Source organism: Podarcis muralis, chromosome 3 (genome assembly GCF_964188315.1).
Source record: "Podarcis muralis chromosome 3, rPodMur119.hap1.1, whole genome shotgun sequence".
In the NCBI taxonomy this organism is placed as follows: Eukaryota; Metazoa; Chordata; class Lepidosauria; order Squamata; family Lacertidae; genus Podarcis; species Podarcis muralis.
In genome coordinates, this window is record NC_135657.1 from 78,792,920 (window position 1) to 78,805,925 (window position 13,006).

Here is a 13,006-nt window from a genome sequence, read left to right on the forward strand (position 1 = left end):
ATGTGCATGTGCAGACACGGCGCTTCAGGCTACAAACACTGCAGGTTGTGAATATGCCTCCTTCACGGATCACGTTCGCAACCAGAGGTATGACTATTTCCCCCAGTTCCACACTAATCAGGCTCTCCAGAGACAGGAGAACTACTATTTTGCATATAACCTTTTTGCCTTCCTGTTTCTTTTACTTTCTGCACAGCAAATCTGGGTCTTTGAAGACTTTGTCTCATGGTTCCTTATTAGGCAATTTGCTGCTTTTAGTCTCGCTTCTCTATCACCGCAATAACAATTAAGTAAATGGTCCAGGCAAGGCGTGGGTGAGCTTGCCTGTGTTTGGAATATTAAACCCATCCTTTTCTGTGTTTTTCTGCAGATGCTATTGAATCATTTTAGATTTGCATACTGTCACCTTTAAGTATTTATTTATGAATAATTATTATAACTGCAGCTAAGGTGTGTTCATTACTGGCACTGGGACGCGGGTGGCGCTGTGGTCTAAACAACTGAGCCTCTTGGGCTTGCTGATCAGAAGGTCGGCGGTTCGAATCCCCATGACGGGGTGAGTTCCTGTTGCTCTGTCCCAGCTCCTGCCAACCTGCGTCAAACCCCTGAAAGTTATCAAAGCCATTGAAATTCTGTCTGTCTACAACTGTTTCCAGTAAAGATCCCAAGAACAGTATTGCTAATTCCTCAAAATTAGACTTTTGGACCAAACACTTGTAGGACGTGCATACATGTGTGCAGTGGTGCACTAGCAAATCTGGTAATAACACACTCCTTTGCTCTAAAATCAGATCTCTGCCTACCCTACCATTGGTCACAACGTATTGTCTCAGGGAATGGGATTGGGAGGCATAGTGCAATGAGCAATGAGTTCCTCCTGTCCTGCTAGAATGACTGTACCATGACAGCTGTGCAAGCCCTCAGGCTCACACTGCTGGGCTGCGAAACATGTATTTCAAACAAAAGAGAAAGCAAGAAGTGCAAGATGCCTGGCAGGCACTCCATAGCTGTCAAGAATCCAGAGAGATTGGATAGCAACTGGGGCACCATATGAAGCAGCAGCCAACCATAGAGTATAAAGGCCTCTCCCAATTATAACCTGGCTAAGTCTTTGCCACAGGCTTGGCAAAGCTTTGGAAGACTTTGAGGAACCTGAGGTAAATAGCTGTTGCTAGCAGGGTGAAACATCAGCATCTGGCAGCAAAATAGCTTGGGCCAGTCCTGAATGTATTCCTAAGGAATGGAGACATGTGGATTGAAATATAGGTAGGGGTGTGTGTGTGTCACATTGTGCTGCCCTCTCAGTATTCGTACGTGAGGCCTTTATTCCCACATAGCAGTCACATTTACTTTGGGCTGGCAACTAATACAGCTGAGCACATTATGTTCAGATCATAGGCCTCAGCCGTAATTTCCAGAATAGACATGAACATGATTTACACTTAGTTCCTTGGACAGCTGAACTGTGTTTAGGGAAGCAATGGTTGGGCCCGTTGCCAGTGCCAACTGTTTCAAGGTCAGGCAGCTATCTTCTAGTGTCAGCAAGGTCTGGAAAGTAGGTCACATTTCTGAAAGCAATAGTTCCATTGTTTACCTTCTTGAAGGCTGAGTTTTAGTACAAACACAATGTTTGCTCTTTCAGTAACCTCCTCTAGAGCATTTTATTTGTATAGCTTAATATTAATAGTTAAAGTCCTTTTAAAATTATTATTAAACCCCCACAGAATGCTAATACTTATTTTAACTTTTCCTGTTGCTTTATAAGTCTGATGTTCAGGGAATTTTCCCTTAAGGCTTCAGTTCAAATCATGTTTCTTCTTACATTATGGAGAGACAGTTGTCCCCCTCATTACTGACTTTTTGTTGCTATCTAAATACATTTCTTTACACAGGCATTTGGTGTTGAAGGCTGAAACCTGATACAGCGTTTTGAAATCTGCTGATGAATCATTTGACAATTGTTTCTTTCCTTCCTGTTTTTGATATATTATGTGTTTATGGATTGTGCTTTATTCATACACCAATGAGATGAAGCTTTGCAATTAATGTTGTGTGAGTATGTGAAATCTTTGCGCCACCTACTGACTGAAGGCTGCATTTAAATCAAACATGAAGAATCAGAGTATTTTTGTTTTGTTTTGTGTGCACGTAGACTTGACTCCAAAACAATGTGAACCCTGATCCAGCTAATGAACTATATTGGCAGTAGTTAAAATTAAACACACACTTACTGTTTTAAATTCCTATCCTGCCCTTCCTCCCAAAGGAGCCCAGGGTAGCAAACATAAAAAGTTAAAACTAAACAGTTATGAAGACACAGGAGACACCCGCTTTGGCCCCTTGGCCCTGAGATTATGCTTCATTTTTAGTGGTTCCATGATTTTATAAAGCTTACTTATGATTGGAGGATGATGGCTAATTTGAAGTTGAAGTATCAGTGTGGAATAGGGACGTTGTGTCTGAATTTCCGTGGGGTTGTATTTGTTTTTTTATGTATTCATAATGGATAATTGGTAGTTTTTTCAAAGTGGCATCGGTTTCAGCCCATGTGCCTTACAATGCCTGTTCTCTCCCGCAATATAGCATTGAGTTTGGGTGGCTGCCATTCAGCTGGTGGAAGCCACCCCCACCCCCGCACTTAGGACTAACCCACATAGGAGTGGCATCACATCCTGACCATGGTGTGGTCACTGTTTACCTGAATGGTGCATAAGGCTGCATAAGCACATGGGTGAGAGTGCTGGATGGGCTCTACAGGTGCATCCCTGACCTCACCACCACCTTGTCTCGCCACTGCACCGCCCAGGCAAGTGGCAGTAAATGCCAGTGCTTGGAAGATGGCTTTGAGGTACTGCCCCAGCACCTGCTCCTGAGCAGATCCCACCGACAGCACTTTGCTAAGCACATAAATGCAATTTGTCTCAAATTGTCTGAAAAGGAGGATGTGTCTTAGAAAAAGGGGACACATGGTAACCCTGTTTTTATTTATTTTTTTGGCCTGGCCGTTTCTTGGTCTTCAGAAGGGGTTTCCCCAATGCTTTTGATGGCTCAAAAGTAATTTGAATCTCTTGCAAAAGCCTAGACTGTTTCTCTGGCCTCCAGGCTTGCTAAAACAGTAAAAGTGAAAGCTGCACACAGGAGACAACGGTAAAGTCTACGATTGACTTTCAAACTCAGGTCTTCTTTGTGGGCTTTATTTATTGTTTTTTAAAACGCAACTTACATCTTAAACGTGTCCTGTTAACACAATTGCATTGCCACAAGAAGCAGTCTAATATTGGATAGGGCGCCCCTTTTTGGTGCGAGGAGCGAGACGATGTTAAGCAAAGCTGGACGGGATCCAGTAGTTGCGTGCAAATTTAACTTAGTCTATTAAAATGACATGGCGCGACGGGACCTCCCTTTTTCCGCCGCCTCCCCAATCCTCTCTGCGGGGTTTGGGTGAGCTACGTTAAATCCCACTCTATATGTATTTTACAGTACAGTACAGTATAAACTTTATTAAATTAAAACCCCTTGCTTGCAGAAACCATATTTTACTTGAAAACGCACCGCATTACAGTAATAGAGTTAATAATGACTCCCCGCTCCTTCAAGCCTGAGGTATTCCTCTACATGTTTCGTACTTCTATGGGAAGAAGGGCGGTGTCTCCGCTTTGACAACCGCGCTGCCACAGAGAGGACGGGACACCGCCTCCTTTCTTCCTAGAGTGGCCAGAGCAAGCGGCAAGTTCGATGGATCCCGGAAGCGGAACCGGCCGCTTCGGCCGCGGTGCATTGTGGTCTGGCGGCTTCCGTGCGAAGTGCCTGGGACTGCTGCCGCCGCCGCCGCTGCTACTGGCGCGGGAGGGGGAGCTGTCAGGGAGTCCTGCCTCCCGGAGAAGCGAGGCGGCTGCGTGAGCCTTCCGGCCTCGGGGCCGCCATGTCTTTCAACAAGATCCCGCCGCGGTGGCTGAGCTGCCCGAGGCGCGGGCAGCCCGTGGCAGGTGAGCGGTAAGCGGGGTGGCCGGTGAGGTGACGGCAGGGCGGGACAGGCGTCGCTTTCGCGCGCGGCAGCCGTGCCTCTCCCGGCCCCGGGACACTTGCGCCTGTGCCTCCTGGCGCGCCGGTGCGATCGGTGGGTTGCAGGCGGGTAGAGGAGGACTTGTGCACCGCTTGGTGCCTTGTTATCCTTGCCATGAGAGACTCGGCCTTCGCGGAGACAGGTCCTCGGGTTTATTCACTCTCCTCCAGTCCAAAGAGATAATTGTCACAGTCTCTCCTGGACAGACGCAGGTGCGCAGGTTACATGGGCTCCCCGTCCAGACACAGATCAGGTTCACGCAGCTTCCCCGTTTACGTAGGACTTGGGAGTCCCACAGGTGTATGAAAGCATTTACTCATCGTTCTGGATATGGCAGTGCTGCCAGGGTTTCAATTTGGTTTGTTTTGGTTAGTTTTAAACCGAAACGAAACCTTGCAAACTCCGCTACAGTTCTCGTGAAAGCATTTTAACAAAGATTCAGGCCGACGGTCGCACATGTTTATATGACTCCATAGGTGTGCTGTAAGACGTAAGATTTTTTTATTTTGTCGCCACACAGGGAAGTTTTTGCCCCTGAAGACAATGTTGGGACCAAAATATGATGATCAAGTTGCTGAAGAGTATCGTTTCCACCCCAGTATGTTATCAAACTACTTGAAAAGTCTTAAGGTAAACAATAAAACCAAAGAAGTGTTTCTTTCACTGCATAAACATTTGATTCCCCCTCCCCTTTGATAAGTATAATAATAGAAGATTGTACATAATGGCTGTTTGGGGACAGTGGTAGTGGGAAATCACAATTGCGGAGGGAAGATGTACAGATAGAAATAAGCCACTTTCTCTACAGAATCACTATCCTTTTGCACTGGTGAAACATTATACGTTAACTGTATAAACTCTGTAAGCATATGTGCAACAGCACATCAGATGAAAAGTGCCCAGCGTGCTTCCATAGCATATGTTGTTGTTGTTTAGTCGTGTCCGACTCTTTGTGACCCCGTGGACCAGAGCACGCCAGGCATATATGTAGCCTCAAATTCACATTTAGATTTGGCTATGCAATTGTTTCTTGGTACTCTCCTTTTTATTATTATTGTTGCCTGGTAGCCTGGGGCTATAAATCCACTTTACTACTGTCTACACAGTGGCCACTGTGATCCATGCGACGGTCACCTCCAGGCTTGACTACTATAATTCGCTCTACGCGGGGCTGCCCTTGAAGCTGTCCCAGAAACTCCAGCGGGTGCAGATTGCTGCAGCGAGGCTCCTCACGGAGTCTCTGCCATGGGAGCATATTCACCCAGTGCTTTTCAAGCTGCACTGGCTCCCGGTGGAGTATAGGGTCAGATTTAAGGTGCTGCTTTTGACCTTTAAAGCCCTTCACGGCCTAGGACCCTCGTACCTACGGGACCACTTCTCCCGGTATGCCCCACAGAGAGCCTCAAGGTCCATAAATAGCAACACCCTAGTGGTCCCGGGCCCTAAGGAAGCCAGAGCCAGGGCCTTTTCAACTCTGGCCCCGGCCTGGTGGAACACTCTGCCTCATGAGACCAGGGCCCTGCAGGATCTGATTTCTTTCCACAGGGCCTGTAAGACAGAGTTGTTCTGCCTGGCCTTTGGCTTGGAGCCAATTTGATTCCCTCCCTCCCTCTCTTTCTTTTTTCTTTTCCTTCTCCTGCGATGAGGCTACATTTTAATATTTTAATGTTTCATTATTTTAATATTGTATTTTAATTTCGTTTTTAAGTTGTAATCATTCAGCTTGTTTTTATTATTGCTTGTAAGCTACCCTGAGCCCGACCTTGGCTGGGGAGGGCGGGGTATAAATAAAAATTATTATTATTATTATTACACTCAAAGTAGATGTCTACATTTTTTAACCAAAAGAATTGCTAGTTTGAGAGGAGTGAGGCAAGGTATGTTAGATGTGCAGAGGATATGCATGCTGAAGATAACAAACAGAAGGTAAATATACTAACTTTTGATGCAAAAGTAAAAAAATAGCAATATGCGCACAAATTTAGGAGACTGTTTTTGGGATGAGCTTCTCTATCACACAATTTGCTGTGGTGGTGGAGACTGCTAAAAGCACTTTTATCAACAGCAGCATTAAGGAGTTGGAGAAGGGTTGAGACAGTGTGGAGTGGTTGATAAGTTCTTTTTTGGCGGGGGGGGGGGCAGTTAGTGCTGGGAAGAACTGTGTGTGCCTTAAACACTGGCTTTGTTATTTCCAGGTTAAGATGGGTCTGCTGATAGACTTGACAAACACTACTAGGTTCTATGACAGGAGTGATATAGAGAAGGATGGGATCACATATATCAAACTTCAGTGTAAAGGGTAAGCTGATTGAATTCACGAGTATTTGCTTTTACACAAGAGGAGCGTTTCTATAACTTTGACTGTTTTGTTTTGCCAGGCATGGTGAATGCCCCACAGCTGATAACACAGAAACATTCATTCGTATATGTGAACATTTTAGTAATAAGAACCCAACAGAACTTATAGGTACGTGTTTAATATTTCTGTTTTTGCCATTCTTCTGCCTTGTTTATCTCTCTCTTCACACAACACCCTTCCAATCCTTTCCCCACCATATACCAGTTATATTTGGGAGTGAGCATTTCCCGTAGTAGTAGTGTGGTCAGTAGTACTTATGTGGGGGAGTTATTTAGTACACCTATGTTATGTTCCAGGTAAAAGAACCATCTTCCTTTAAAGGCAGTAAATTAATTTGGCCAGCATCACACAACTGGGACAGAATAAAATAGGTGTTAGTCAATTAAGTTTTACTCAGAGTAAACCCATTGAAATTAATGGGCCTAACAATCATTCTCATTAATTTCAGTGGGTTTGCCCTGAGTAAAACTTGGGTGAATCCCACAATTTGAGAAAAATATAGTTGTTATTACTGGTAATGTATGTATAGGCCTGAATGTATAGTTGGGTATATCTAGTCTTGAAATTTACCTAATGAATTTCTACAGTGTAGTATTAGCCCTCTTGGCTACATTACTTGGTAGTAACTATAAATCATAGGCATTGTATAAAGCAGTGGTTCCTAATTGGTGGTTGTCTGTGGAACCCACCCAGGGGGTTCATGGCACCATTCACATAATAAAAAACGACCATAGTGATATCAACATTTTCAAAAGTAGGGGATCTATGGCTTGGTGTTGCGACTTGCGGAGCCGGAGAGCTCACAGGCATTCAGATTTTGCAGAAGAACCAAGGAAGAAGCCTAAAATGCCAGAGTGCTCAGTTCTAGTGTTTTATTAAAGAGAAAGGAATAGACTTAGCAACAGCAACCTGCCACTTCCCCTTGCCCCAGCTCAAAGTCTTCTGTGGGACTCCACAGCAAGGAGATGGCGTGTCCGATGTTGGACTGTCCACACCCAAGCAAACGTGCATACATTCTTTATACAACAGAGCAGCATACATCACATGGAAACAGGTGGCTGATACCCCAAACATTACAGATGTTTTCTCTTTCTGGGCTCTGGGCCCAACTTCCCAAGCCCACAAATAAGAGTACCATAGATTCCGGCGTATTAGGCGACTGGGCGTATTAGACGACCCCCAACTTTTCCTATTAAAATATAGAGTTTGGGATATACCCGCCGTATAAGACTACCCCCGCCTGTAGCCAACTAGCAGCAGCCCAAGGCAAGGTGAGCGAGCGAGCCCCGATCCGCCATCCAGCAAAGCGGCAGGCTGCGCTTACTGGCTGGTAGTTCTGGCAGTTCTGGGGATGCCCAGCTCCTTGGAGCCCCGGCCAAAGCCATGTACCACCTCGCCGCAGGAAGGGGAGGCTGCAGTTGCTGCTGCTTCGGGATAGCTGCCTGCTGTTTGGCGGTCCCCATGGTGGGCGGGCGAGCGAGCGAGTGGGCAAGGGCTTGAGGGTGAGTGGGAAGAGTCACCGCACGGGTTAACTCTCTCCAGCCCGCAGCTGCTGCCTGGCTGCCTCCCGCGCAGACGTCGCTGCTCGGGTTAACTCTCCAGCTCACAGCCGCTGCCTCTTGCGCAGCCGTCACCACCTGCCACAACCATACCCGGCGTATAAGGCAACCCCCAACTTTGGAGAAGATTTTCTGGGGTTCAAAAGTCGCCTTATATGCCGGAATCTACGGTACTATATCCAGGCAGACCAATTAATGAGCTGTGTATGAGCTCAGTGCTACAGCTACTAGCAATCAAGGATGGGGTCACCTTGACTATCAATATGGCATAAGCAGGGCTTTCGGAGCACTTCACCTTTGGTTCAGCACCAAGTCCGCAGTACTTAGCTAGTTGGGAACCACTGGCATAAAGCATAGGCTCATTTTTTAACCCCCACCCCAATTGCCAGTTTCAGAGGCATGAGTAAAATTAATGAAATACATTATTTGTTACATAGTATTTCAAGTTCTCCACAGGAAAATGTAAGTGTATACAGTCTCAGTGGGTAGGGGCGTAAATTGTAGGAGGGCACATTTCAACTGAGCATTAGGAGAAACATATCGACAACAAAATCAGTCCAGCAGTGAAACCAATTTCCTAGAGGTAGGAGCTTTAAAGGGAGGCTGAACAGTCATCTGTTGCAGATGCTCTAGTTCTGGCTTTTCTGTACTGAGCAGGAGGTTGGATTAGACAGCTTACAAGTGCCCATCCACTTCTGTAAGTCTTTCCACTTGAGACATCAGCACTGAATTGATCAGAAGTGGAAAGAGAATGTCCCTATCTGCTCTCTGTTGTGGCGCCTGTGGGTGGTATTCGGCTAAGTTTTACTCAGAGTAGACCTATTGAAAATGCAGTCTCAGACAGTGGAGGTAGAACAGAACACTTGTGGCTAGTAGCCTTATCCTTAAACACCTTTTAAAGGCATCCAAATTGGTGGCTGTCACTGTTCCTTGAGGGAGTAAATTCCATAATTTAACTATGCTTTGTTTGAAGAAGTACTTTCTTTTGTCTGTCCTGAAACATTAAGCATTTGGCTTCATTGAATGTTCCTGTGTTCTTAATCTTATGCGAGAGGGAGAACAATTTTCTCTGCCCACTTTCCCCCACCCCATGCATGCTTTTCTACATCTCTGCCATGTCTCCTCTTACTTGCCTTTCCTTGAACTAAAAAGCCCCACCTGATGTAATCTTTCCTCACCCCCTTGATCATTTTGCTGCCTTTCCAGCTCCACAATATGCTTTTTGTAGGTGAGGTGATTACAACTGTACGCAGTAATCCAAGTGTGGCTGCACCGTAGATTTGTATAATGGCATTATGAAATTAGCACCAAGGACCTTTGTGTTAAGGCACTGTAGAACTGCTGATTGTCAGATAAGTTGGTACTGAGCAAGTGGACAGATAATTCTGACCTGGTACAAGGCAGCCTTCTTGTGTTTAAATGATTAGTGGTTTCTTAATGATATAAAATGGGGAGAGGGCATGTGTGTAGCCTCTGTGGCATAGTTCTGTTTTAAACACAGAACTGGGGTATAGTGTATGTACATTTTCCTCTGTTAGAAGGAGAAGTTTGATACCCAAATGCCTGTTCGAGGTAGTTGTTACTCTCCCCAGATGAGCAGACAAGTGATACTTTGCATAGTTCTCTTACAGAGGTTAAGTTGGGGTTGATAGGAACATCATTTCTTGGGGGAAGAAAAGCAGTTTTCTTAGAAGCTTTCTGTGTGTTCAGGAGGGTGTGTTTGTTTGTTTTATTGGTGTATGTGTGAACAGTGCACATGTGTTAAATTTATACAGAACAAATCAGCTTGCCTTGCAATAAGGTAGGTTTTTAAAAAAGGGTTATTTGATTTTTATGAGCAGTTAAAGCGCTATTGTTTGGATCATAAAGGGCTCTTTACAGAGGGAACTGGGATTGAGCAGAGGCTTGTCTGGAGTACAGAAGTGAAGAGGCCTTTTTTTTACCCATCTTCCTTTCCCCCTCCTACCACCTCTCATGCCTCTTCGGAGGGTTCCTTCATCCTTTGGATCAGATTTTCAAGGGGATGAAGGAGGTAAGGGGAGATCAGCAAAATATGCTACCTCACTTCCAGAGGAAGGAGAGTCCTTTGAGCCTTTATCTTTTGACCTTGGATAACATGTTCACAGCAATTGTAAATTGTGGTATAGAATCATGTTGTGATGAATGGTACACAGCTTTTCTCTTTGTGAATACCTTTAGCATTTAAAAAAAGGTTTCTGTTAGTATATAACAAAACACAAAAAACAATTTCAGAAATATACAGCAAGCATGTTTTTAAAATTACCCATAGAGCAAAGTACTTTAGTCGGCTCATATCTATTATGCATTCATGTGTATGGTTGGGATATTGCACTGTTATTTCTGCAGCACACAGTGGCTAAAACTGCACATTCAGTTATAGTGCAGAAAGGACTTGCCACTGGATAAGCAATTTGCAGTGAAACTGGGTATTGTTACCTGGTTCTAAAACAGTTCATAACAGATACTTGTTTTAAATGTAATTTTCAGTGATGGGCTGTAAACTTTTGATGTTAGGATACAGCGGACATATAGTGCTTCACATTGTTTATTTTATACTGCATAAATCAAGACATTTTTGAGATGGTTCACAAATGCAAGTTTCATCTTGCATTAATATTTTTACCTCTTTTTCTTGAATATTAGCATATTAAAAACTTCACATCTGGTAGGTTTTCTGCAAACATTGCTAAGGGAAAATAGGTGATACTTCTGCAGGTAGAGTCAAATATAATTGAGAAGTGCTGGAGAATTGTAAATAACATCATGACACTATTCCATTTGTTCTATGCATTGGACCTTATTTTATTATACCCCGCCTTTTCCCCTGATGGACCAAAGGACCAACAGTGAAATAATTAAGTCTCTAAAAATGTTTTCAGCAGATGACCAAACATCACTGTAGGTGCCTGTCTAATTGAAATAGGAACATTGTTAAAAAGTACTTGCTGAAACCATAGACTCTAGTTCTTTCCTTCTGAGGTGAATTTACTAAACTAGTTGAGTTTTTGCTTGCCTTTATAGAGAGACTTAGTGGAAGTGGGGGAATCTGAAGAGCTGGATTAATGTATTTACAATAAAGGAAATGCAATTGGATAAGTAAATGTCAGACCATACGGGTCCTGAGTAAAATGAAGCAAAAAACGGAAATAAGCCAGCAAATCTTTCACTTCTGAAATACTGAGAATTAAGTAGGAACTGTAAAGGACAGAACTATTTGCTTTAATTAGTTATTGTCTTGAATAACAAAACCAATGCAAACAAAGACATCTAAATCTGACGGTTGTATTTTAATTTAGACTCAAGATTAAAAAACCAAGCTGGTTATAATCAATAACTTTGTAGTTTTAATATATTTTAAAATTGGCCACTAGATGGAGATATTGCCACAGGAATAATATTCTTAAGCGGTTTTGTATTAAAAAAACATACTGCAGATATAATAACTTAAGTCATAAATCTAATACTTCAGGAATTTTCTTGTAGCTGATTAATGATCTTTGACCTTTGTTTTAATAACAAAGTGCAATGTGGTCATAAAATTGAAGCTATTGTTGAAGGTTCCCTAAAACATAGGGAGAGCCCTGTTGGATCAGACCAAGGACTCCGCTTGTTCAGCATCTCATACCTATGAGAAGCCTTCAAATGGGACATGAAGCCTTTCTCCTAGTCACTGGTATTCAGAGGCGTATTGTCTCTGAAACACAAGGTTCTGTTTAACTTCTCATAGCTAGTATCTTTCAACCCCATCTGTACTCTATGAATTTTCCTGATGCCCACTTAAAGCCATCTAAGCCGGTGACTGACATTACATCTTGTGAATCCCCTAAGATAATCATGTGTTGATTGAATATGTTACTTCTTTGCCTGCCCTGATAGTCTAGTCAGTAACACTAAGTGAAGAATCTTTGTCTATTTGTTTGATAGCAAGTAAGGGATGTGGGTGGTGCTGTGGGTTAAACCACAGAGCCTAGGACTTGCCAATCAGAAGGTCAGCGGTTCGAATCCCCGCGATGCGGTGAGCTCCCGTTGCTCGGTCCCTGCTCCTGCCAACCTAGCAATTCGAAAGCACGTCAGAGTGCAAGTAGATAAGTAGGAACCGCTCCGGCGGGAAGGTAAACAGCGTTTCCGTGTGCTGGCTCACCAGAAGCAGCTTTGTCAGGCTGATCACATGACCTGGAAGCTGTATGCCGGCTCCCTCAGCCAATAAAGCGAGATGAGCGCCGCAACCCCAGAGTCGGCCACGACTGGACCTAATGGTCAGGGGGTCCCTTTACCTTTTAAAGAGATGCAATCTCCCTTCTCCTCCCCACACCGCCAGGTTTTGGATTGCTAAATTCTTTATAGTCCTTTCTTTGGTTCCTACAAATATTTGTGTCGGAGAAATGGAATACTTGCACCTGTTAATCAGTACACTAATTGATGTTAAGCTGCTTCCGTGCAGGCTACTGATATGGATGAGTATTAGTAATGAGATTTTATCAGAATTCATGTTATAAGAATGGGAATCTTTTGATGGAGGTAATTCAAAGGAAAACAATAAAACTGACATTCTGTAATGTGCAAAAGCAGTCTTCCTTTTAGCTCAGGCACATTTATTTGCCTAATATTTTGAACAGAAGAATAATGTTGGATTCTGGAAAAACTGTGGTTAGAAATATTGCTTAAAATGTGCCCAGTTACAGATCTTGCACTACTGTAGGTGCTTGTGCTCTTTGCACATTATAGTGGAACAGGGAGGAGAATGGCAAAGGACAAAGAAAGATGTAGCTGGATATAGCTGCTGTGGCCAGGGTAATTTGAGGAAGTTTGAGTAAAACAGTTTGGAAGACCTAATGGGTTGGGATTGGGCACTGTGACCTTGGCAAGTGCCTTCTACCAAATGAGAGCAGAGTTCAAAGTTCTCTCTCTCACTTTTCTTGAAAAATGAAAGATCGTCATCTTTGGTGGGAAGGAAAGAAAAGCGTCTTCAGAATAATGTAGGGCCTGGTGCTTGCATCAAGGAAG

The 13,006-nt window shown here is 43.8% G+C and overlaps 1 protein-coding gene across 3 annotated transcripts in view; it reads left to right on the top strand.

Moving 5' to 3' along the window:
• The first annotated feature begins 3,766 nt into the window (after positions 1 to 3,766).
• RNGTT (RNA guanylyltransferase and 5'-phosphatase) overlaps positions 3,767 to 13,006 on the top strand; it is a 123,463-nt gene continuing 114,223 nt past the window's right edge. Inside the window, exons 1-4 of one of the 3 annotated variants that reach the window (XM_028722948.2) lie at positions 3,767 to 3,986; positions 4,584 to 4,693; positions 6,259 to 6,362; positions 6,442 to 6,530. In XM_028722948.2, the coding sequence (XP_028578781.1) occupies positions 3,923 to 3,986; positions 4,584 to 4,693; positions 6,259 to 6,362; positions 6,442 to 6,530 (367 nt within the window). In that variant the 5' untranslated portion in view covers positions 3,767 to 3,922. The remainder of the gene's footprint in view (positions 3,987 to 4,583; positions 4,694 to 6,258; positions 6,363 to 6,441; positions 6,531 to 13,006) is intronic. The other 2 variants (XM_028722947.2, XM_028722949.2) reach the window with 2 other exon arrangements.